The sequence below is a fragment of the Panthera tigris genome, chromosome A2 (assembly GCF_018350195.1).
Source record: "Panthera tigris isolate Pti1 chromosome A2, P.tigris_Pti1_mat1.1, whole genome shotgun sequence".
Classification (NCBI taxonomy): Eukaryota; Metazoa; Chordata; class Mammalia; order Carnivora; family Felidae; genus Panthera; species Panthera tigris.
Window position 1 is genome coordinate 119,859,897 of NC_056661.1, and position 26,838 is coordinate 119,886,734.

The 26,838-nt window shown below is 46.5% G+C and overlaps 1 protein-coding gene across 1 annotated transcript in view; it reads left to right on the top strand.

Annotated features, from left to right (window-relative positions):
• The window catches only part of CHN2 (chimerin 2), a 298,969-nt gene that overhangs the window by 192,106 nt on the left and 80,025 nt on the right, over window positions 1-26,838 (top strand). Inside the window, exons 5-6 of the mRNA XM_042969082.1 lie at window positions 1,558-1,671; window positions 3,478-3,763. Of these exons, the coding sequence (XP_042825016.1) occupies window positions 1,558-1,671; window positions 3,478-3,763 (400 nt within the window). The remainder of the gene's footprint in view (window positions 1-1,557; window positions 1,672-3,477; window positions 3,764-26,838) is intronic.

Genomic DNA, 26,838 nt, shown 5'->3' on the forward strand with positions numbered 1-26,838 from the left:
CTGCTCTGGCTCCAGGGTCCCCGGACACAGATCCGTCAGTTCCAATCCTGCATCTGAGCTCTGCCCCAGTTCCTCTGAGTCTCCCTCTTGCAAGAACTGGGGACGCTGGTCTCTTTGGGGGCAGTCAGGTTGCTTTTATGCCACATCCGTGCTCCTTTCAGAGAGGTGCTACTCCAGGGTCTCCACTTGTTGGCTCTTGGGATTTAAATTTAAAATTTCCAGGGGTGCCTGGGTGACTCGGTCGGTTAAGCGTCCGACTTCAGCTCAGGTCATGATCTCACCGTCCGTGGGTTCGAGCCCCGCGACGGGCTCTGTGCTGACAGCTAGAGCCTGGAGGCTGCTTCGGATTCTGTGTCTCCCTGTCTCTCTGCCCCTCCCTCACCCTCACTCTGTCTCTCAAAAATGAATAAATGTTAAAAAAAAATTTTAAGGAAGTACAAAAGGCAAATAAATATTGAAATAGTCATCCCCCACCCCAAATATTATCATTCTACATTTCTCCTCACTTAATTTTCACAGTCCTGAGGAGCAAAGCCAAAACTTGTCTGGCCAACTTCCCCTTCCCCCCTCCCGACTCCAAGAAGGTGAAATAAGGATTCCCTGTGCAGAAAAATTTCTTCTCTAATTTACTCCCCCAAAGATCTTCAAGTTTGGGATTACCCAAATGGGAATAGCCTGGATCCCTCAGCACTGACCTCACCCCCCAACCCAGCTCCCCCACTTTCCTATGATACATGGATTGATCAACTCTCTGATAAGTGATGGTGGGGGTAGTGGGGGAGGGGAAGCTGCCTTTACTTAAAGACAAGAGAGAAAGTGGTCCAGTGCCTGCCCCTGGCTCCCAGGAGTCACTGTCCACTCTGTGGGTCTCAGACATCTGCCTCCAGAGCAGAGCCATCATTGGCCAAGCCTACATTCTTTCTAGATACGCTGTGTTTTCTACATGCATGTGTATTACTTTTAAAATTAAAACTAATAATAAACGTTCTTTAAAAAGAAAAATACATACATTTTTGAAAACATATCCCTAGGCGATTGCTCTCAAAATTAAAAGAAATAGAAGAGCGTTGATTATAGTTGGCTATTATTTCCAGAGAATGAGTCTTTAAAATTAACAACACCCTGCACCTGAAGTGAGCAGGTTGATAATCGATAGTGTTCATTAGCAATCCAGACAATACATAGTTTCTGTGTTTGCACTGAGAGCTAAGTTGGTAATTGCCCTTTTGTTATTCCCCATGGTTAAAAAAGGAGCCGTCACCTGGCTTTTTGTTTTGACTTTAATTTTCAGCTTGAGAGCAAGACAGTAGCAGAAAGCCAGGGGGACTGGGTGTTTATTCCTTTGTTTTGCCTACCTGAATACTCCTTATATGTTTGGGTGCCTGCTGAGAAGTGGTTCCAAAGGCATCTTGAAGATATATGGTCGCTACTCCCCTCTTCCTCCAAGTCGGGGTCAGTGGGTTCTGCGTGGCCCCACCATCTTTTTTAGCCTCACTCTTTGTGGTGCATACTTTGTACGTGGTCAGTCGAGAACAAGGACGGTCTGTCTCTCCTCAGGTTTCATGGGATCATCTCCCGGGAGCAGGCAGACGAGCTTCTCGGAGGCGTGGAGGGCGCCTACATTCTTAGAGAAAGCCAACGCCAGCCAGGATGCTACACGTTAGCTCTAAGGTGAACTTGATCTCATCCATTGTTGCAGCTGCTTTATGAGTGACTTTATTTACTTTTCCCCGTTTTTTTTTATTGCTGTAAAATATATGTAACATAAATTTTACCATCTGAGCCAGATTTAAGCGTACGATTCAGTGGCGTTAAGTACATTCTTAATGTTACGCAACCATCTCCGTTATTGCCTTTCCAGGACCTTTTCATCATCCCAAACAGAAATTCTGTACCCATTAACCTATCACTCCCCATTCCCCACTACTTATTTTTTATTTTTGCTTTGTTGACAGAGTATCAGTAGCATATGAGAGGCTCATACACTTCTTAGGCTACAGATGTTGTCAGTAGGATGGGCACAGAGGTTCTGTTTCTGCACACACAGTAAACTGGAAAACTATCTGGGAATTTAGTGCCCCTGTAGTCACTTCTGCCTGAAACTGAGCCAGCTGAGGGAGCGACGCCCCTGCCTCAGTTAGTTCCCTGGAGCCCTTGTCATAAGTCTTCGCCTCACGTTGCGTATGTGCGTCTGGACCGACGTGGAGTTTGTCCATGGGGTTTTCTCAGGGATCACGTTGACCCATGGCTCCCATTGACTCCCAATGGCAGTCATGATGCTCTGTGCTAGCAAGCCGTGGGAGCAGAGTTCTTAGCAGCCTTTCACCACAACATCACAAGAACTGGAAAAAATCACAGTGCCCGAAAAACGTTGCATTTTCTGCACCTTTGTAAGCTCGATCCAATATGTGATGCCAGTTGATTCTTACGGCAATCCCATAAAGTTTGGGGAAAGCATCCAATTCCAGGATCGAATTGTCTTCTGGAAGTTCACTTATGACCTCTTTGGAATTGGGAAGACCTTTCTCCATAGCATGAATGGTATCATTTGGAAACACGTCCCAGCCAGCCCACAGTGGTGTATTCAGTGTGACATCTGAATATCGTGGCTGTGGAACACTTTCCAAGTTGCACCCAGGGAACATATCTTAGATGATGTCAATATAAGGAAGTACTTCAAAAGCTAGTAAGTGCCCGAGGTGTGCAAAGTATTTCCCTATCCCCCAGTCCCCCAGCTCTCCAGCAACAAGTGCTGGCAGCCCCAGTGGGGAACTAAGCAGGGGCTGTGCGATATAGGACCAAGGCCAAGAGGGGTCAGCCAGTACTAAAGGGGGAAGAACCTTATAGGTCCCTTATTGGTCCCAGATCCGTAGGACCCTGGCAATGGCAGTTCCAGGAGGGAGCTTCACCCAACTCCCCTCACCTCCCTTCCCTGGCACTAACTATGGGGGGAAGTATGAGCTCCTCGACTGGTGGCGGTCAAAGATGTAATATAAAGGGCCCATCAAGGCCTTGCAGAGGCAATTGCCAGGTCATAGGGGAGGGGTAGAGGGGTGTGGCCAGTGGTCAACACGGAAGTTTGAAAGCAAAATATTTGTAGACCAGGCTCTACCCTCTGCCTTTTACAAATGAGGATGATAAGGGCCGAACGGCCGTCGTGATTTCTAGGGTCAAACGATACCATATGACCGCCTGGTTGTTAAATCCCACCCCTACCTCTTTCCAGGGGCATAACGTCAAGCAGGTACCCGATCTCTTCAGATCTCCGATTTCTCAGCCGTAAAGTGGGGGATAGTAATTCTACCTGTCTCAAAGGCTCTCTATGATAATTTGATGGGGGGGGGGGGAGGGCGGAAATCATGCCAAGTATCTAGTTCAGCACCTAGCATACAGTACGCCCAAAAACTGTTAGTTGCTGATTTTCTTCACTGCTCTTGCTTCTGACACTGTTGTGATTTCTCATTCTCTTGGGGACAGGTTTGGAAACCAGACTTTAAACTACAGGCTCTTCTATGATGGAAAACACTTCGTGGGCGAGAAGAGATTTGAGTCGATTCACGATCTGGTCACAGACGGCTTGATAACACTGTACATAGAAACAAAAGCTTCTGAATACATTTCCAAAATGACAACAAACCCCATTTACGAGCACATTGGATATGCCACTCTGCTCAGAGAAAAAGTATCCAGGAGGCTGAGCAGGTCGAAAAACGAATCAAGGAAAACAAGCGTCGCAAATGAAGAACACACGGCGGTTGAAAAGGTAAGCAGCGCGTGTGACAGAAACAGTCTCTTGTTTTTAATCTATGCTGAATAACGGCTTGATTCATTGTGTATGTGATTGGCCAGAATGCTGGCAGAGACCCAGCCCCGCCCAAAGAAATCCAGAATTTTGTGCTAGAAGGAACCTTAGAAATCCTCCAGTCTAGGGGCGCCTGGGTGGCTCAGTCGGTTGAGCGTCCGACTTTAGCTCAGGTCATGAACTCACAGTCTGTGGGTTCAAGCCCCACGTCAGGCTCTGTGCTGACAGCTCAGAGCCTGGAGCCTGCTTCCGATCCTGTGTCTCCCTCTCTCTCTGCCCCTCCCCCACTCTCACTTTGTCTCACTCTGTCTCTCAAAAATAAATAAATGTAAAAAACTAAAAAAAATAAAAAAGAAAGAAAAAAAAGAAAAAGAAATCGTCCACTCTCACTGAGGCCCGGAAGTATGGATTGATTTGCCCAAACTCCGACGGCCGGAGCCAGGACTTCACAAATGATTATTTGTCACTTTATTAATGTTTTGTGATGAAAATAGTCCTTGGTTTTAATGCCACTTGAGGCCTTCCTGGCTGCCTCTAGTTCCACCTAGCTATGCAAACACATGGTATTTGTGTCTTAGGACTGAGCGACCATGTGAGATGCACGGGTCAGCCCTCTCCTGAAGGTGGTCCTACCTAGATAACAGGTTTTACTGACAGAGGTGGGAGCCATTATCGGTGATGATGGCTATCTCTGGGAGGCTTAAAAGACAGGCTGTCCTTTGCCCCACTGAAAAGTTATGCCTCGTGAGGATTAGAAACTTCTAAGTGCTCGATGTTCAAGCTGGACGGGCGGTGGCAGGATGTGGCGAGGAAGATCTGATTTTCCTCTCCAGTAAGTTGCTGTTTATTTGAAAGTCACCACCACAGTTTGCTAGCAGGTTTTTTGGAAGTGCCCCTTTCGGAACCATCTGCTTTGCCTGGTCCTGTCTGTTTTCCACTGAAAGAAAGTGACAGCCAGTCACGCCGGTCAGCCCCCACTGAGTCTGTGCTGAGCCCACTGTCAAAGGCAAGCTTGGACTGGGATGGATATCAAGGAGCAGAGCAGAGTGGTGATTACTCATCCTTAATTAAACCGGAACGGCGCCCCCACCCTCCCCCGTTGTCCAGTGTGAGCCTAAAGCAAAGGAACCTGAGGTTGACTGGCTGCCTTGGCTTTGGGACAGGGACGCACCAGAAATCACTGGAACGGGGAGGAGGGCAGAGGCAGGCAACGCGCGGTCCTGATGGCAGAGACGGGCACGATCTTAATTGATTTGCTGATTGAGTTTTAGAGCCTAGAAGAACCTTCCCCAAAAGCACATCAGCTGAGCAGCTGGCCCATGAAAAAATTATTTGCCATTTTCCTTTTTATAACTCCAGTGCCTCCAAAGCACCTGTTATTCTTTTACAAATAATTGACTTGGGAAATGGTGGGTCTTCTGACTGTTTACATTTTACCAAGGGGAAGGGAGGGGACTTGAGCCCTAACTTTCAGAGTTTGTTCTGGTTCAGGCAAAAGCCATTCCGTAGTCTGTTTGTAAAATCTGCTCAAAAGTAATTTAGAATAGAAAATCTGGAAGCTGACCTTCCCAGCCATGACAAATCAGAAGATGAATCATAAAATAAATCTCTGAAGCAGTGTTTATATTTCCAAGTCAGAGAGTAATGCCTCCAAAAAGGCAATCTGTTACAACTGCAGGCTTTACACTAGAATATTTCCAGGAAAAGAGGTGAATAGAAAGAGTGTCTCTTGTATGTTTGGGATGAGAGTTTGGGTTCTGGGTAGTTGAATTGGTAATTCTTGAGACTTGTCCTTGGCCAAGAGGGAAGTTTGGTCACTAGAAACTGACATTCCTAGATGCTATTCCCATACGGAAACTTGCATGACAAAAGATGTCCTTCGTTGCAGATCATTTTGTATTTATTTATTACAATGAAATCTTGGAGGAAATGAATAATCAGGTTAATTATCACTTCAGATGAGCTTCCCAGCACACTTTCGCCTTTCTAGGGAAAGCTAAGCAAAGAAAACATTGAGAGAAGAAGTCCGAGTGCCGTGAAGGGTTTGATGGACAGGCGTGGCTGGTGTGGATTTTCTTGCCACTAACGATGCAATGTTTGGCTTTCCTGGGGACATTCGGAACACTGGGTCTGGCCACTTGCTGGAGGTTGCTCATTCTGTTAGAGAGTTTGTTAAGTAACTTGGTACAAATCCATCTTTTTCTCTCTGACCTGTATTGACAAGTGGAATTATTAAAAGTCTCAGTCTTGCCAGAAATTCTGTTTCCCTTAAGGGCAGGTCAGTGGACTGTTGCCATGGAGGCAGTGACTAGACAAGAGGTAGCGGAAGCTTAAATGGATTGACTGAGAAGTGCCCGAGGCACCTGTCTGCTTCGATAATGGCGCATCTTCAAGGTTTTAATGAGTGAAATGGGTAGGTTTCCTAATAATTCTCAAATCCAGACAGCCCAGCATTTCATTTTCCAGAGTACTTAAACTTTGTTCACCCAATTATTTTATTGATCATTTCCAAATGAATCCAGAGAGAGTATGTTACCTGAAAATCCAAGAATATTATCAGTGTTAATTGGCATAAAGATATTACTTACCGCATCAGATCTGAGTGGTTTCCAGATTTATCTCCTGTCAAGATGGTTAGCAGTGAACTTGATTTTAATAAACTATAGATGAGGCGGGGAGGTGGGGAGGGTACAAAAAGAGTTGGGGTAGTTAGCCAGTAGTAATCCTTTCCTTTCTGATTCTTTACTTAATCGGTTTTTAAAATATTAGGATATTTAAGGGCCACCATTTTGGTGCATTTAATCAAAATGGTCATGCTCTGTGTCATTTCTTCTATGAAACTTATTTCAGAATTGATGACATAGATGGATTATGTACAGACCCCCAAAACCAGGACTATGAGCAATAGAACAGGATTTAACATTGGTTCAGACATCTATAGTTTAGAAACCAATTTCAGGGCTCCTGGGCGGTTGGTTAAGTGCCCAACTCTTGATTCTGGCTCAGGTCATGATCTCCTGGTTCTTGGGTTTGAGCCCTGCTTGGGATTCTCTCCCCCTCTCCCTGTGTCTCCCTTGCTTGCATGAGAGCACTGTCTCTCTCCCTCTCAAAAATAGATAAAAATATTAAAAAATAAATAGTTTATAAACCAGTTTCACACATGTGAAGTAATTTCTCATTTCATCCTCAGAACAACTGCCAGGCACATAGAGCAGGAATCACTGTCCCCATTTTACTGAAAAAGACACCCTGGCAGAGTACGGAACCAAACTCAGATTTCTAAGCCCCAAGTTCAGAGCTTCTTAAACCTACAGAGCAGTGAGGCCTCATTCTGTTCTCACTGCCCTGATTGCTTTAAGCACACACCCTTGGTTCTCACCATGCTAAGTCAGCTGATGCTAAGAATCACTCAATATTTACATGATCTGTTTTTTTTTAATTTTTTTTTAACGTTTATTTTTATTTTTGAGACAGAGAGAGACCGAGCATGAACGGGGGAGGGGCAGAGAGAGAGGGAGACACAGAATCGGAAACAGGCTCCAGGCTCCGAGCTGTCAGCCCAGAGCCCGACGCGGGGCTCGAACTCACGGACTGCGAGATCGTGACCTGAGCTGAAGTCGGACGCTTAACCGACTGAGCCACCCAGGCGCCCCTTACATGATCTGTTTTTAAAAATGCACTGCTGTTAATAGCTAAGCTTTCTTATGAAGGATACCCTGCTGAATCAAATACATGTGACAACAAATTTTCAATAGCCCATGTTTATTCAATAAATTCGGCCTGCTGCATTCAATTGCGTATATGTTTTACTGGATAAAAATCATCCGTACTCTTGACAGAATAAAAGCACAGTTTAGAATATAGCATATCTAACCAGCTTATTCATTTCATGATTTTTTGTAATGGCCGCTGTTAGGAAATAGGCTAAATGCCCATCAGCTGGGGACTGCTTAGATGAATTAGGGGACATCCATGTAAAGGAGTATCATGCAATCCAAGAAAAGGGTAAGCATATTCACATGTGCTGATATGGAAAGATTCCCCGGAGTTATTAAATGCAAAAAACAGCTTGCAATATAGTGTGTATAATGCGGTTTCGTTTGTGTAAACCAGGAGAAAAACAGTTTCGTGTATGTTTTTTTCTTGCAAAATGATAAACTGTCCCTTGAAGAGCAAGTGTCACTGGTTGTCTGTGGGGTGGGGAAGTGGGTATCTGAGAGGTAAGGGTGGGAAAGAGATTCTTCCTGGCTACTATTTCATACTCTTTGAATTTTGAACCATGATAAGTGAAGCATCCTATTCAAAAAATTAAAGAAGAAGGGGCCCCTGGGCGGCTCAGTTGGTTAATCGTCTGACTTCAGCTCAGGCCATGATCTCGGGGTGCGTGAGTTCGAGCCCCGCGTCAGGTTCTGTGCTGACAGCTCGGAGCCTGGAGCCTGCTTCGGATTCTGTGTCTCCCTCTCTCTCTGCCCCTCCCCCACTCACACTCTGTCTCTCAAAAATAAACGTTAAAAAAATTTTTTTTAATTAAGTAAGAAAAAAAGAATGCAATATGCTTTAAATTCACATATGTTAGAGCAAACCCTGAGTAAAACATCTTCTGTACTCAAGGCATCACATACACACATGCAGAGAGAGACCAAGCAGTTCCAGCCTCTGGACCCAGGCTGCTTTTTTCCACCCCTTGGCACGGGCCCTCTCCCACCCTGACAGCTCCCTCTCCACCCCCACCCCCCACCCCCCACCCCCACTTTCCCTTCATTTCTCCCTTGGATGGTTAACAAAGAGTCTATATGCAGCAGCCTTTAAACTAAGGTTGGGGACCAGAAGAAGGTAACTATAGCACAGGACCAAAATCACCCAATGAAGACTTCCATGTGACGGTCCCGGAAATGGGTTGGATGTTGCTTCCTCGCTGGCATTGCTCCCCTGGGATCCTGCCCAGACTTCCCCCCATTTTTCATGCTCCCCCACGCCATGCCACCTCTGCTTTCTCAAGCAGTTCAGACCAACTCCCAGATTTCTCTTGCTTTCCTGTGGCAGCAAGGAAGCCCTCTTCGGTTTGTTTTTCTTCCTGTGAGATCAGAAGACTGACCTTTTCCCGGTTAAAGGGCTTTGAGCCTCATTAGGATGTGCTCCTCTACAGATGCGTGGCTTCAAAGAAGAAGAATCTCTCCCAAACCCCACTCTGCCTATTTTCTTTTTGAAATAATTCCCTTCTTTGCATCCAAGGTGATCCTCTCGTTGTGTATTTTGCCATTTCCCCCACACGAGCCAGTCAGCCTGCCAGAGATTTTTGCCCAGCAGTGACATTACATTTCCCTCCACTGCCCTGGAGCGGGAAGGAGTGGCCACATCAGAGGACGGACCTCCAGGTCTTGCTGACCAACAGAAGCCTCACAAGTCAGTTGAGCTCAGACTGAATGGTTCTTTGTGCCACCCCCCTCCAAATCCCGCAATGGTACTTAGGAGCCGGTGGCCCTTGATGACATTTTGTTCATAAGAGTGTTGCTCTCACTGTTGTTGTTTTCATCTTGGAAATGCTATGATTTGCTTTGTCTGCAGGACAAAGTCCATATTCCTCAGCAGGACATTTGAAGCTTGTCTGAGCCTGGGCTCCCCTAGAAGCAGAGCCTGAGGCAACGATTTGGTCCATTGGTAATTTGGAAAGGCATTCTCATGAGCGGGAAGGAGAAGTCAGGAGAATGAAACAGATGAGAAGCCAGTGGAAATGGACGTTATTGAGTTGGGCATGTTCTGCGGAGCCATCTGGAATTGCTCCTGAGAGGAATTGAAGTGGGGTGTTTACCACCGCCTGTCCTCTATTGGCTGAGGGGTGCTTGTGAGCTGCTAAGTGTCCCGCGCAGCAGGCTGTGCATGTGGAGAGCCAGGTGGGTGCCCACGGGTATCCCAGACAGTTGCGTCAGAGGAGCAAGAGGTGCATGGCGAGGACAGGTGCTAACGGGCCACCCTGCCTGAAGGCAAGTGCTGCAGCAATCCCTGGGGCAGCAAGTGGTGAGGGACATTGAAAAATGAATGGAAACGCCTGTTGCAGTCCAGCCCCACCTCTCCCAGACTGTCTTCCACTGCTGGCCTCCCCCACTGGCCTGCAGTCCACAAATGTTCTTGTCCCCTCGCCTCCCCTCCCATTCCCCCTATGCCTGCCATCTGAAATGCCTTCCCCTCCTGTGATCGGTCAGTTCCTGTCCCTCCTTTAGCCTCCAGTACAGACTCTCTGGTAAAACCTGTTGAGGCTCACCCTCCTTCACAAATGCTGAAGGAATCACTCCCACCACAAAACAGCCCCAGAGCTTTGCACATACTCTTTATGATAACTTAAGAGGACACACAGCCCAATGGACAGCAGATGGCTAACTTTAAAACTTTAAAATAATAGACTGAACTCCCCCTGAGGAATGTGTATCCCAAATACACCAAGACAGTATCTCACACGGCCCCCCCTTCCCTTTGGACAGCTTCTTCCTCCCTGGGCTGACTTGACTCCCTGAGGGCAGGAAAAGCCAGAGCCTGGAGGAAGAGAGTCCTGGAGACCATTTTGTGCAGTCCCTTCGTTTTACACGACAGGAAACTGAGGCACCCGTTAGTCGGGAGTATTTCAAAGACATCTCGAGGTCCTGAAGGCGTAGGTGGGAAAAAAAATGCAACTTAGAAATTCTCTTAAAGTTCAGATCTTTGAGGAACATCAGTTATACCTACAGGACTTCTATGTGAATGATTGAAAAGTGAAAAATGAATTCAGGTTATGGTTAGTCTAGAAGGTGTCCTAGCAATCAGAACCCAGCAGGAAATGGAAGACATAGTCACTGGGATGTTGAAGAGAATTTGATTAACAAGGGATTTTTCTCAGGGGTTGGGAATGCCAGGAAGCAGTTACCTCCCCCGTGCTGAAGGGACCAGAAGAAGACCCTGGGGTTATTGATGTCTAGTAAGAACTGGAGTGGGGTTTTCCAGACGAGGGGGACTCCCGTAAGAGAAGGGCTCCCACAGAAGGGGGGCTTGCACAGAAGGGGGCTTACTTAATTGGAGGGTTCCCACAGAAGGAGGGTTCCCGCAGGGGGGGCTCCCACACCGCAGGGGGCTCCTGCAGGAGGGGGGCTTGCAGAGAAGGGGGATTCACAATGTAGGGGGACTGTACAGGAGAGGCTCCCACAATCAGTCCAGGCTGCCATATCACACAAGAGGGAGGCGGTAGGGGAAGAAATAATCTGACTTCTCTCTCTCTCTTCTACCCTTGATCTCTTGCCTCTACCTCCCATTGGGCAAACTGTACCTAAAGCCGTAGAGCAAAGTCGCTGGGGATACAGTCCACATGAGTCAGTCTCCCCACCGTGGGGATAGGCAGGACAGAGAATGAATTGAGAAAAGGGAGTAGAATATGGCAGAGGATAACCAACGCAAGGAGTGAATGCAGACCAGTTCCACTGCTCCCTGTGTTAGCGCCGTTCTAATTACTGTATAAAGTTCAAGTTCCGACACCGTAATTGGCATTAATGCAAGATAACGAGGTTAGCTCTTTTCCTGGATGGGCTCCTCCCCTGTGCCGTTGTGGAAAGGATCTTGGTTCTGGAGGGCAGACAGGCTTTGTGGCTTTGTTAAGGACAATTGATTCAAACGCCGTGTGGCTCATTGCCCTTCACCAAGCCAAAGAAAGAGCCTGAATTGTTCCTGTAGAAAGCATCAAGGCACTGAAAAGATCCTCTCACGTTCACAGGGTCTGGAAAACCTGTAGATCTGCCCCACAGGAGGGCCCTTGGAAATAATATGTAACTGACATAACCAGTCTTTTGTCAGGAGTGAAGGAAGATGAGTGTGACTTAGCTAGTAAATGTGACAGGTGCAGTAATGACTCTTCCTACCTCTCACACACAGAGTGATAAAATGGAATGGGACATAATGCTGTAAGAATGGATTTGAACTTGGATTACATTTGCTCACAAAACCAGTTTGTACGGAGCACTATTTTACATTAGAATCCCCTAATGGTGTGGAATTGATCGTGCAGTCTGAAAGGTAGTTGATTTGGCTGGGTCAGTGGTTCTCAAACTGGCTGCAGCTTAGAATCATCACCCTGGGAGCTTTAAAGAAGTACCCATGTTTGGCCTCTCCTGACTTCTTGAATCAAAGCCCCCAGCAGTGAAGTTCAGGCATCTCTATTTTTAAGGTTCCCCAGATGATTCTAAAGTTCTCACCCCCTGGTTAGGCGGAAGGCGGGACAGGAAGTAAAGGTTATCAGATACTTGAGGGAGCCTTTTCTCTCGGGGATACCTGTGCCACCTGCTCTAATGTTGCTTATACGTCCTAATTTAGATGTCTGTGTTCATTCTCTGCCTCTGCCTGCACACAAAAAGTCCTCCATGAAAACATTTTTCAGATAGTAAACCCCGGTGGTTCACAGGTTGGCTTTGTTCCTGGCTCCTTTTCCCAGATCACTGGCTAACATTTAAATGATGGGGGGAAATTAACTGGAATAGATTTAAAAGAAATTTAATGAAGGGACAAGGAAAAAAAAAAAATCCATGCCTCTTCCTTTTAGGCCAGCTGGTGGTTTCTTAGCAGCAAAGTTGAATAGAAGAATAACTAAATCCCCTGGGTTCTCTTCTATCAGAAAGCTGCACTTTTTACCAATTCCTCACTGTCAGTGATCTCAAGGTTAGAAATCTACAGGAACGGAAAGGAAAGTTATCCTGACGCAGTCAGTATTTGTCAGAGTAAGATGGGCCAAAGCCTCATTCACCCCCATCCAACATCTCTAGAATAAACAGCTCATTTAGAGACGCCTCGTCTGCACAAGTATTTTTATGTAAGCAGCGCCATCTAGTGGCTGAGAGGAGAGTTACATGCTGGTGACCATCTCAAAGGGCTACGCTTAACAGATGTGGGAGTAATGAGCAAGAACAAATTTTCAGCAATGAATGCACTGAATCGTTCCCACTTCCTCAAGGTTTTATAGCACGAATCAGGCTATGCAATGGCTAGGGGGTGCCTTTTTGTAGTGCGTGCTCATTCTCTGTGTAAGCAGGTGGGCAGTTCTGCCAGCTTGGGACACTTAAATATAAAAATGGTCCCAGTGATCTGAGCCACTGGGATTCTGGTCCAGAGGTACCCAAACTTTTTGGCTTTTTTTTTTAACGTTTGTTTATTTTTGAGACAGAGAGAGACAGAGCATGAACGGGGGAGGGGCAGAGAGAGAGGGAGACACAGAATCCGAAACAGGCTCCAGGCTCTGAGCGGTCGGCACGGAGCCCGACGCGGGGCTCGAACCCACGGACCGCGAGATCGTGACCTGAGCCAAAGTCGGCGCTCAACCGGCTGAGCCACCCAGGCAACCCCAGACTTTTTGGCTTTTTATATTCTCTTTAAAATTTCTGAGAACCCCAGAATGATTTCATTTATGTGAGTTGTATCCACTGATATTTACTGTATTTAAAAGTAAAACTGAGAAAAATGTTACGTATTTACTCTTTTAAACATAGCCGTAATAAATTCATTGCGTGTTTATGTAAATGGCCTATTTTTTAATGAAAAATAACCCCGCTGTCCAAACAAAACAAAAACTGGTAGGAATATTGGCGTTATTTTACATTTTTTGTAAATCTCTTTAGTGTCTGGCTTAACAGACAACACATGGGTTCTCACATCTGCTTTTGTATTCAGTCTGCGATGAAATATTTTGTTTGAAGTGTAGGAAGGAGCTCTGGCCTTGCACAGACCTATGTTATTGAAAAAAAAAAAGGAAGAATATGGTTTTTTGTAGCTGTTTAAGGTAAATCAGAGTTGAAAAAAAAAAAAAATAGACCAGGGTCGCCAGATGGCTTGGTTGGTGAAGCGTCCAACTTCGGCTCAGGTCATGATCTCCTGGCTTGTGGGTTCGAGCCCTGCATTGGGCTCTGTGCTGACAGCTCGGAGCCTGGAGCCTGCTTCGGATTCTATGTCTGTCTGTCTGTCTGTCTGTCTCTCTCTCTCTACCCCCCCCCTTGCTTATGTGCGCTCTCTCAAATATAAATATTTTTAAAAAGCAGACTAAAACTTAACAAATGGTAGTTTCTGAAAGGCTAGTCACAATGTCAGTCCGTGGATGAGATAATTCATGAAAATAGTTTTGACCACATGGGGTCTCTGAAAGTATCTTCAGGTCCCTCACACTCTGAGAACTGCTGCTGTAGGCAGGACCTCTGATGGATGAAAAGTTAGAAAAGTTTATGTTTGTATGTCTCCAGGCAGGTGTTAAGGGAAATCAGTATGCCGTTTTCATCACCTTCGACTGTGGGCGGTAAATGATGCTGTCACCTAGGACTGCTCTCCCCCGGCAGAAACTGCGGTATTCGCCCTGATCGTGACCTCAGAGCTCTTCCCATTGGCCTTCGGGGGGGGGGGGGGGAGGGCAGGGGGCAGCACAACTGATCCTGGGCCTGTGTCATTTGAAACAGCTTTCCAGGTGCTTCTGCTGTATGCTCCCAGTAAAGAACCACTCTTTCTGCAGAGATGAGAAATGGGCTCAAAGCTCAAGGTGACGTAGTGACATTGAACACTGGTGGGACGAGATACAACTTTAGGGAATCCCGTTATTTTCTTTCTTTGGCCCCCCTCTTTCTTACTCCTCCAGTGTTTCTCCTTCCACCCTTTGTGTCTCTCTAGTCAAAGCCTAGCAGTCTCCCCAGCGCCACCCCCATGGTGAGTAGCTCTCACCGTTGCCATCTAGAACCTAGGCACCATCTTTGGGAAACTGCACCCAGAGCTGCCTCGCCTCCCACGCTCCAATTATGTGCTTCTGGTGGAGTCGAACCCAGCCCCTGAGCCCAGAGGTGGATTTGTCATTCAAGGCGGACCCAAGGGGTCCCATTTCCCTGGCCACTATGGTTGGTTCAAGGGTGGGCATGTGGTCAAGTCAGAGCCACTGAAACCAACAGACTTTTACTGTGAGTTTCAGAAAGAAGGCCTGCAGCCCTTTTTTTCTGCCGAGTTGGATTCAGCAGGAAGCAGAGTCTGGGTGGCCGAAGGCTCTTCTCTGAGCCTGAGAAAGTGGAGCTGGAAAGGGAGGGAACCTGAGTCCTCAGAACTTGGTCTGTGCCTCTACCTGGAGGCCTGGGAGGCAGGTCTGGAGCCTGCCACCCTAGGCTGGAGATTCCAGTCCTGTCAGTTACGTTGGTCAATTAATTCCCGCATAGCCTTTTAGCTGTGGGAATGGGCGTGTGTGTTGAGTTTGGATGTCTACTGTCTTTGTAGCCAGAAGAACTCTAACTCATGCCACCCCCAGCAGCTGCCCGCCCCGCTTTTGTCCTGCACTTACTCCTCACCTTACTTGTCACCGTTACTGAGAAAGCGAAAGCTCTAGTCTTCGAATTCAGGTTCGTTTTCATTTTAATTGCGTGATCCACACTATTCTTCCTTGACGTGGCGATGTTAAATCAGAAAAGGGAACATCTCGTGTTGACCGAAGTGGGTAGGAATTATAGTACTTGGATGACCAGGTAGACATGGGAGATAACCCCAAAACCACTTTTGGAGTGCATGTCTCCATCTCTCACCTTCTGACCCTGCCCTAAGCATATCTCTAGACCTCGTCATAATTATATGCACTTAAATGAGATGAAGGCAATAGGTTAAAGAGTCCTAGTGAACTCTGATAAACCAGCCTTTTATCTATGCATGATTTTGCCAGGAATTTTTGTTTGTTTGTTTAACAAAATGGAAAGAAACACAGCTCCATCTACAGTGTCGGATCTGGCCAAAGAGAGCCTCTGTTGAACACAGGACCCCCCCCAGATTATCAGTAAATTAGGAGACATAAGCTGGAAACCTATAGCCCCTCCCCATTTTCTTGGAAGAAAAAAAAAGTCAAAAATCCACCTGTAATCTTTATGAATTAAAAGCTTAGTCTGTAAGAATTCATTTTTTTTTCCCCCTCAGCTGTGGGGAAGAGGAAGGATTTTGTTCCCTGCATAATTTCCATTGACATTCATGGAAATGAAATGGTCAAGGCTACATCTTGGGTTATTTGATTTCATTGCCTCTGGAACAGGTTGCAGAAGTGGCATTACTCATTTCTCAATAATGAAATGTCTGGCTGGGTTTTATGATGGTAATTTATAAATATCCCAATTGGTTTCGTCTTTCCTTATACATAATCACTTTGAAGTTTCCAGAAAGTTAATATTTCACTTTGTACCTAGTCTCTATTTATGAAGCTAATGAAGCCTGACCATCAGAAGAATAAGTTAAAGTTCACAAATGCAACTTTTACAGGTCTCATGTGACTTGGTGGCTTAAAAAAAAGAAAAAAACTATTAAGTCAGTTCCCTGTCACCTGCAGCAAATCTTTGGTTAACACTCAGACTGAGAGTCAGAAGTAAGACCCATAATTATGAGCTGTGCATGTGCTGACATGCCTTTAACAGAGTGAGGATAGTTATAGCACATGTATATAAATTACATGTAATACAATTCATGAAATAAGTGTTTTCTATTATTTAGAATCCTGAATGAGTTTAGGAAAGTTACAATCACAAAAACAGCAACCAAGCATGGCATAGTTTTTTGTTTTACTTTGTTTTTTAACGTTTTGACCTCAAGGCTTCTGTCCTTTCCACTCTACCACACCGACAAAGGAAACCGATCTGCTGTGTGTCTAATATTAAAGCTTCTGGACAGAGCATGATATTGGGAATTGTTTCCCTCTTCACATATCAGTTCCCCATTCTCTCTGTGGATGATTCTAATCATCTCCTGCTCTTGACTGACTAGTTCTTAAGAAGAAATATGTATGGCCGAGAGAGTTCCCTAAGAAGACAAGGGCTCGTTACAGACAAGCATGCCTCCCTCTGCGATTTTAAAAGAACACCCTTGTGCGCATCTTTTTTTTTTTTTTTTTTTAACGTTTATTTTTGAGACAGAGAGAGACAGAGCGTGAACAGGGGAGGGGCAAAGAGAGAGGGAGACAGAGAATCCGAAACAGGCTCCAGGCTCTGAGCTGTCAGCACAGAGCCCAATGCGGGGCTCGAACTCACGGACCGCGAGATCATGACCTGAGCCGAAGTCGGACGCTTAACCGACCGAGCCACCCAGGCGCCCCCTTTGTGCGCATCTTTTAGCCCCGAGCTATGTGAGGTTGAAAGGATTTGGCAATATTGAAAAACTCCAGAGACTTTCGCCAGATCCCAAAGTGACAACTATGGTCTGCATGTTTTCTGTGACAAGCGTCTCACTTCCCACCGTGCTGGGAGAAATTGGGGTGAGAGGAAATTGAAACCACAGTTCCCCTCGTGGAGGTTAGGAAGTAATGCGGGACCCAGTTCCCCCTCATGGTAGTTGGTGAAACACCAGCTACAGTCCTGGAGTTGTAGGATGATTCGCGTGGAGTTTGTAACGAACTGGGTTTTTTTGTCCTCGCGTGAGTTGAATGTGGAAATCGACCGGGTCACAAGGAAAGGAAAGAAACACCAGCATTTGCCGAGCATCAACCAAGCCCCAAGGGCTGTAGGAGTGCTTTCAGCTTGTCATATTCTGTCCTCACAACAGGTCTGGGAGGGAGGATTGGGTGGCTCCAGTAACTTATTCATGACCACTCACCTGCTGAACTGGGACCCAAGCCCTGGAGGTCCTGACTTGAGAGCCTCTTCAGGAGCCCCTGACTACCTGATAGTGAACTCCTTGGGGTGGCACGCATGGCCTTTCATGATCTTGTCCCCTTGCCCTCCTCTATTTCTTCCCATGAGCTGTGTCCCAGAGGCCAACACCTGTGAACCATTAATGCGTCCTGAGCAAACCAACTGATTTCATGCCCTTCAGCATTTACCCCAAATTTCCCCTCTTCAGGGCTCCTCCTCTGCTCCCACCCAGCCCCCTGCTTGACTGAGGGAATGCTACCTACCTTTCTAGACCAAGCTCAAGCATTTCCTGACATGCAAAGTCTTCCTCAACCCCACCCAAGCCTTCCGGTCATGCCTTCCTTTGGCTGCCTCATTGTGACTTAGATATAACTCGGATTGCGCTGCCCTGGAGGGGCTGTTCATTCAGTCATTCACTCTTAACTATTAATAATTAGTAATAACAGTCAGATAGTCATTGAGCACCTGATCTGTGCCAAGCACTCTTCTCCCCCTAGCTGACCAATCCCACTTACAAGGACCAGCTCAGGACGGGCCAGCATCAGTCACAGGCACAGTAAGTGAGCCCCTGGGTCTCTGCTAGAGCAATTAGGGAAGAGGCGTGTTCTTTTCCCTAAGAGGGTCATTTGAGCAGTTCCAGCCTTGGTCTACGAGCCAATACATTTCCCTTTCTTTTTTGTTCTAGTGCTAGTTTGGGTAGAGTTCCTGTTTCCTGCAGCCATAATAGCTCTAACAGAGTCCCAAAGGAAAGCAGGCGCATGCCTAGGAGAGAAGGACCTTCTAGCAAAAAGGAGGAGCGTGGCTTGGCAGACAAGAGGGTAAGGTAGAGCGAGGGAGGCTGATGAGATGGGAGAGCTTGAGAAGGGCCACAAGAGCAGGCTGAGAAGTCTGGACTTTCTGCCTGAAAGCTTAAGGAGCTACCAGAGACGTGACTTGATGTCAGTGTGGCAGGTGGATTGGAGGAGAGAGAGACCGGGGCAGCATAGGAGGCGGAGGTGGGAATACTGGCACATCTCCAGGTTCAATTGCAAAAGCCAGTAGCTGTTGACAGTAGCTGTTGGCAAGTGTTTAAAGGCCAAGCTTTTCCGTTTTTAAATGGTGGTGCTATTCTCGAAGCTAATGATCATCCCACTCTTCCCGATTTCAGAAAACCTAAGTGTGGGAAATGGTTTCTCACAAGTTTCCCGGGGCTTGGGAGGCAAGGGGAGAACTAGAAACCTATTACCACACTTCTGCACATCAATTGGGCCCCACAGAGCTGCACTGGCCCAAAGGGCTTAAATGTTCAAGATGGGACCCTCTGTTCTCCAGAGTCCTCTGCCAGTGGCCCTTAAACATATGCTCTGAATTAATATTTGTTAAATGAATGAGTGTGTATTCATCTCTCATTCCATCGTCCATCAGCAAAGAAAGAAATAAAATGTGTACCTTTCTTTAAAGGCTGTGGACTTTAGAAATAGTCAATATTGAATTTGGTAATAAAATAAAAATACTCATTAACCTGGACTTCACAAATCCTGACCTTTAATACCTACGAAAAATTTACCAACTAATTAAATAGTTTACAGCATATTAAAATGGAAATGGTTATTACTTAAGAGAGCAAAGGTTTTCTTCGAACTCAATGAGAGTATGTATATAGCTAGAATGGGGTAAAAAGAGGTCAGCAATGTTCATGCTGCTAATCACATTTTCTCTAATCCAGTGGTTCTCAGAGTTCAGTGGTTCTCAGAGTTCTCAAGAATCCCCTGGAAAGGTTGTAAACAGACAGATATCCAGACCTCACCTCCATCATTGCAAATACAGCAAATCTGTGCTTGGGCTCAGCTTCCCAGGAGACAAGGCTGCTGGTCCAGGAACCACACTTTGAAGCCACTGGTCTCATCATTAGAGTAGGACTGTTATAAACTAGATAAGGCAACTCCAGAAATAAGGCAACATGATAGTTGATTAATAGCACATATAATTATTAAACATCTAATAATTATTATCTATTATGTATATTATTAATCAACTATCATGTTGCCCTAGTTCCGGAGTTGCTTTATATGTTATATAATATATTATTATTCCTTAATAATATATTATGGAGAATATATACTTGTTGAATATTATGTGTAGGATAGTTTGTGTGTGTGTGTGTGTGTGTATTCCCAGCATTCCTTTTTTTTTTTTTTAAGTTTATTTATTTACTTTGAGAGTCAGAGAAAGAGCAAGCAGGGGAGGGGCAGAGAGAGAGAGAGAGGGAGAGAGAGAATCCCAAGCAGGCTCCGCACCACCAGCACAGAGCCTGATGAGGGGCTTGAACTCACAAACCATGAGATCATGACCTGAGCCGAAATCAAGGGTTGGATGCTTCGGGCACCTGAGTGGCTCAGTCGGTTGAGCGTCTGACTTCGGCTCAGGTTATGACCCGCGGTTCGTGAGTTCAAGCCCCTCATCGGGCTCCCTGCTTCCAAGCATGTCAGTGGAGAGCCCACTTTGGATCCTCTGTCCCCCTCTCTCTTTCCCTCCTCCACTTGGGCTCTCCCAAAAATAAATAAATATTAAAAAAAAAAAAAAAAAAGAGTCAGATGCTTCACTGACTGAGCCACTCAGGTGCCTGTCCCAGCATTCTTTATACCTACTCTCCTTGAATATAAGCAGATATTCTCCAAGTATTTACTGCTTTTGTGTGACATGTTTCCTTCTGTTATGAAACTCTCTTTTTTGGTGACCTCTGAAAGGCAGCTTGCTGCAGAGAAAGTGCCCCACAATGGTTAAGAGCATGGGCTCCAGGCCAGTTGGCCACATGGCCCCGGACAAGCCACTTAAACTCCTTGTGTCCTCTGTCCTCATGTGAGAAGAATTATGACACCAGCCTCATGTTTCTTCCTTCATTATGACCCCACGCACTTTCCGGCCGCCATGGCCTTGCTCACCATGAGCCCCTCAGCCAGAACACTCTCCGCCTTCGTCACCTGCCTGTACCCCCTGCCATGTCTGTGATTTTCCTCCCAGCCTTCCTTCATCCCTTCCGACCCTGCACGGTGCTGGCACAGAGCAAGCCCTCCACCAAGGGAGGGCCTGTCCAGCCCACCTTGGCACTGTCCCCAGCCCCCCTTTCCCTCCTTGCACCCCCGGCTGCACCTTCTAAGGGCCCCCAGCTGTCCTCTGCTGGGAGCTGTCTCATGTTGATCTCTGTGCTCCATTGTGAGCATTATAAAGGGCTGACCCCTTCAGCTCGGCCACCTTGCAGGACTTACTGCAGCTAACGACTTGTGTACTTCCTGGGCACCTCACCAGTGTTTGTTGGGGGAAAGGAAGAGAAAGAAGGAACGAGGAAGGATGGAGGCAGGAATTCTCCCACACCGTTCACTGCTTATGTAACCTTTCCACCATGACTTCCGAAACTCGAGGAAAATCCACTAGGTAGAAAAACCTAGAAATGATTTAGCTCAAACCTTATGAAACGGTTGGTGTATTTGATCATTTTTCTCCTACAAAAAAAAAGGCAATTTCATGTGGCTCAAACTGATATCTATTTAATATGAGTGCTTTGATCCTAGTAAGTATAAAACGTTATACTCGCTCAGCCCATACTCAATATGCTGAATAATCATTATTGAGTACGGCAGGAACGCCGATGGACTGAAATCCTGGGTTCTGAAGGGCCAGACAGTATGATGTATCAGAGTAAGAGAATCCATTGGCACTAGGTGGTAGTTCTTTTTAAATTTCCTAGGAACTGGTGACTCTTACACCATTCCTGTGTGTGTGTGTGTGTGTGTGTGTGTGTGTGTGTGTGTGTGTGTGTGTGTAAAACAGTTATAGAAAACCCAAAAGCAGCTCTCAGGGTCAGACATCTTGAGGGTTTGTTTGTTCATTGGTGAGCCAGATGGCCCGAAACCCTCACCCTCGTTCTAGACCTGTCACAGTGCCCCGAGCCCACTCACGACCAGATTAAAACCCAATCTAGAGAAGCAGGCGGGTCCAACACCTTTCTTACACTTTCAGTGAAGGTCAGCTTGAGTTCATTTCTCTCGTACCGTAATTGCTGTTCTGCCATAATCACTAAAGGCTGATCCACAGCCAGCCTGAGGCCCCCCTGCACAGCCAGCACTCCTGGGCTGTTCAGATTTTCAGTCTGTTCAAGGGCGGACTCCCCAAGTTATAAATTACCCCCACCTTCCTGCCTTTGGGCTATTTTACTGCCTCTTAGAAATGTCACCAGAGGAAAGGCTCCGGAAAGAAGTGAAATTCAAGGCAGAGCATGTAAAAGGTTTTGTGCAAAGAGGAAGTTGAGGCCACCGGTTAGAAATCAGTGGATTTTCAAGTTGCCGTGTTCCTACCATCGTAACCACAGGCCAGGCAAGTGAGGATCGGGGCAAACAAAGTTCATTAGTGACCGTGCCTTCTCTGGCTTTATTTCCTAAGCTCCAGCGCGCCTTGTTTGACAAGAACATTCTAACGCAGAGAGGGTGACCTAAAAATTAAAAATAGTAGCTTGTGGAGAAAGCCAAAGGGAAAAGTTCTCAGAAACGGGTATGGATAGAATGGGCGCAAACGACTCTGAAGGCCGGTACGCACCTGTGCATCTAACCCACTTGGGCAGGTGCCGGGAAAGGTCATCCCAGTGGGAGCATCAAACTTCTGGCCCGTGGTTTGGACAAGAGCGCCCCGTCCTGGCCACAACCACATTGGAAAGAAGACAGTTATTTGAAAACCGGCTAGTATTCTGCTCTTCTCTTTCAGAAGGGAAGACCTGAAGAACTTTAGGAAAGTAGGCAGACAGCTTTCTCAGCGAAAACGCTGTCAGACAAGCAGAACACAGGGTTTTCAGTCAAATGTTTGGTGACTGTTAACCCGGAGACTACTCAGGAGGGAAGTATTTTTACGCCCCATATGGACATAAAATTCCCTGCTGTTGTAGAAAAATGGGTAGAGTTCTGCTTTGAAATATCTATCCCCGCTTTCGTTTAACCCAACAAGTCTTAAAGGTCACGGTTCATATACATACTCTGTATACATGTCCCAAGCAAGGGTGTTTTAAGTGGCTTTTCCTTCAGGGTATGTTTGCTAATTTTATTTTAATCCTGGTTTTAGTCTTTCCTTGTTGCTGTTGATCTGTTTTTTTTATTGGCACTTATTTTTTTAATTTTTTTTAATGTTTATTTATTTTTGAGCAAGAGAGACAGAGTGTGAGAATGGGAGGGGCAGAGAGAGGAGGAGACCCAGAATCCGAAGCAGGCTCCAGGCTCCGAGCTGTCCGCACAGAGCCCGACGCGGGCCTCGAACTCCCAAACCGCGAGATCATGACGTGAGCCCAAGTTGGACACCCGGACAACTGAGCCACCCAGGTGCCCCTTGTTGATCCATTTTTTAAAAGAAGGACGTGGCGTGAAGGTGGGGGACAGAGCGTGCCATTAAAAGCATGGGCTACGGAGCTGTACTACCCAGGTCAGTTCTGTTCCTTCTGTCTGTGTGGCCCAAGGCATGTCACTGAACCTCTGTCAGCCTGAGCGTCCCCTTCAGTGACACCATGTACGTGAAACACATTCAGGGACAGCAGATGCCCCCTGCTAGGTGTGCTATAAATTACAGCCACTGGTATACTGCTAGTGTAGAAGGCATTTCCAGAATCATAGTTAAAAAATTAAGACTTTGAGTGATATTTCCTACATGGTTAAGTTCAAATTAAAAAATTTTTTTTTTTTTTTTTTTTTTAATTTTTTTTTTTTCAACGTTTTTTATTTATTTTTGGGACAGAGAGAGACAGAGCATGAACGGGGGAGGGGCAGAGAGAGAGGGAGACACAGAATCGGAAACAGGCTCCAGGCTCCGAGCCATCAGCCCAGAGCCTGACGCGGGGCTCGAACTCACGGACCGCGAGATCGCGACCTGGCTGAAGTCGGACGCTTAACCGACTGCGCCACCCAGGCGCCCCTAAAAAATTTTTTTAATGTTTATTCTTGAGAGAGAGAGAGAGAGAGAGAGCGAGCATGAACGGGGGAGGGGCAGAGAGGGAAGGATACACAGAATCCGAAGCAGGCTCCAGGCTCTGAAATGTCAGTACAGAGCTGGACGCGGGGCTCAAACTCACGAACCACGAGATCATGACCTGATCCGAAGTTGGACGTTTAACTGACTGAGCCACGCAGGTGCCCCTAAGCTCAAATTTTAAAGTTGTTTCCATGTCTGCTAGATGGCCTGTGTCTGGCTGTTGCTAAATGTAACTGACTCTTCATAGCTAGAGAAATAGCCTCAGCTGAAATTGTCCTTCACAAATAAAAAGAAGACGAAGAAGACCAAGAAGAAGACGAAGACGAAGACGAAGAAGAAGAAGAAAGAGGAGGAGGAGGAGGAGGAGGAGGAGGAGGAGGAGGAAAAGAAGAAACATTAAGGGAGGCAGGATACTTCACATAGTTACTGATGTTTTCAAAAAGGAATATTAATTTAGTGAACTGCTTGCTTTACACATATAAACGCTACGGAATCATCTAGTGTTTCCATGAGATGTTAAGGCTATTGGCTGTGGTCGAATATTTCTATTTTATAAAGATAAATAGGTTTCTTTTGTGCAAGACTTCTCGATAGGATTATGTAGGAGAGGAATCATCTAGAAGGATCAGAGTGTGAGTGGTACCCACCCTTATTTGCCCATAGAATCCTTTCAATGCCCAGCATCTCTCAAGACCGATGCCCTGACACCAGGCTTTGGGAAAAGTGGGACCAAAAGGAAATAAAAAATAGAGGCGGCATTCCCACATGCAAGGGTCTACTTATAACTCACAGTTATGGTTCCTTCTTACACGTTTGCCTTATAAACTCCACTTCCTTCTTTGGTCTGCTGCAGGCGATGTTCCTGACATTGTCCTGTCCCTACAAGGCTCCAGCTCTCAAGGTGTCAGACAAAATGTTATGGACAAGATCTTACTATTGAAATGGGAGCACCACCCGAATGCCTTGGTTCCCAGAATCATAGAACCTTGGCATGCAGAGGGGAGAGAAGAGAGCAATGATTCTCACATTCGTTTTCTGCTGATCACATACCACCCGTGTGTCCCATCAAGACCAAAGGGCCCATTCCTCAGTTGTGAGCGTGTTTCTGGCAGAAGCCCTCTGCTGAAGAAAGGGGCTTTCCCCAATGCCCGTCGGGGACAGCCCACATGCAATGAATGACCTGCCAATGTGGAGAGACAGACCTCAGTTTCCTTATTCCAATTCAGGACAACCCCGGAGGACCAGAACTCCCTGGGTCAAGGATTGAATCACAGCAGCTAGTGTCTCCCCTGCCCAGTCCTGCTTCCTTCCCCTGTCCACAGGTATTGATCCGGAGAGTGCTTCCCCGTAAACATTCTGTGCCTTGTGCCCACCCTGGAGTCGGCTTCCCCGGGGAACCTGACCCACGACAGTCTTACAGCCTCATATCTCAGGTTCCCTACTGGAGGTAGAAAGTAATCCCGCTGTCTTCTTTTCAGTTGAATTTAACGTCCATCTCAAGCTTCCGTCCTTCCTAATAGTGATTCCTTGTAGTCTTTGTCAATTCAGGGATTCCCTCTCTCCTCCCACCATGGGGCTACATCTTCTTTCCGTGGACCTCAAGAGTTGTCATTTCTCTGTGCCGGCATCCACTGGGACCCGTCCGCTCACCAGTTTGTGGTCCACACCCCTGCTTCTTGGCTTAGCTGCCAGTTCTCTCCCGGCCGACCCCCTCTCAGTGCCACATCCTCGACACTTGCAGGTGCATGGGGAGGGACATTCTGTTGCCTCCCACCCAGGCTGGGCTACCTGGACACAGTGTGACGTGGCTGAATTTGCTGCTGTAGCAATCGTTCTTATAGCGGGGGAAATGTGCCATGTGTTTATAGTTCCACTGTTTAGCCTGGAAGGTTCTATTCAAAGTAAGCAATTTAGATTTGTGTGGAATGTCCTGGAAAAAAAAAAACACAATTATTTTTTGTTGTCCCCGGGTGAAAAGGGCCATTGCATGTGTTCTCCTTCTGCGGAAATAGATTTTAAATTAGTTCCATACAAACTTCTACATTCCTTGAACATAATGTTTTGAGCACCTTCCGTTGGCGGGACCTCCTTCAAGGTTCTGGAGACACAGTGGTAAACGCATACAGGCAAGTCCCCTGGTGGAGTTTAGAATCTCCTCCCCCTAGGATGCTTTTGGTAGGCGTTCGGTCCCTCTAGAGCGAGGACATCCTTAGCAGTGATCTCAGCATCGAGGCCACCAACTTGGTAGCATTTGCCCTTCATTCCCCCTGTCATGCTTATGTGAGATCTCACTTGCAGAGGCCCTTTCCCAAGGGGACATCAACACTTCCTTCTGCTCAGTTGACTGTCACAACCAATGACTCTGAGTAGTCAGCAACATTGAATTTCTCCACGAATTGGCAATCCCCAGGCCACATCTGGCTGCCAGACATGTTTTGACTGGTTTGCACACTGTGTTTTGTTTTTTTTTTTTTTAATAGCGTCATTTGGGAGATTTTACAAACCAACCTGGATTTCCGGTTTCTCTGTTTGAAAAAGAAAAAAAAAAGAATCAAAATATCTAGTAGTCCAAGGTGAACAGCCTCATACGGCACTAAAATTACTCAAGGCTAGAAGCCCCACCCCCCTTCGGAGGGGGCATGTTTTTTGCAGTTGGATACAGTTTGGTAAATGAGCCACCCCTCCCTCCTCTACTAGGAACAGGCCACTGGGGGCCTTTCCTGGAGGATTTCACCTTTACGTGAACAAAGACTCACAAAGCTGCATCCTGGGCCTTATGACATTGGCCCCACCTAGTATGGTATTTGCCTGACTGTCCTTTGCATGATGCTTTCTACCTTTATCAAACTATTTTATGAGAAATGGTCGTGGGATGCTCACTCGCTAGGAACCGTGACATGGCACAGTGTGTCACACACGTTATAATGACCTCTCTGATCGTCATTAGCTTCCATATGAGATCTCTCTTGTTCGGGCCCCTTTTAGGCAATAAGGATGTGCACCTTGGCCCTCTCTTGGGCCCATGTGGCTCTTTTGGCCAATGACTTGTAACAGGAGATTATGGGTATCATTTCCAGATCATGATATTATCTGCTGGTTCGAGACCCTCCAGAACACTCTTTCCTCCCGGTATGGTAACCTGGCAACATCTGAGATGGTGCTGCTGACAACCCCAGTCCCCCCAAAAATGAGACATGGAGCAGAGCCCCAGCTCAGCTAAATAACGGAAGATGTGCAGCATGAATGAGAAATCGATGTTTGTTGATAACGAGGAACTGGCGTTTGGGGATTCTTTTATTGCTGTAGCAGACCCGACCCTACGTTGAATGATACAGCCCACTGAGGAGATTTCTCTTGGAGAACTAGGAAAATTCTTCATCTTCTCGGTAGCTGGTTTTCTTTCGTCTTATGGATCCCAAGAATGTTCTT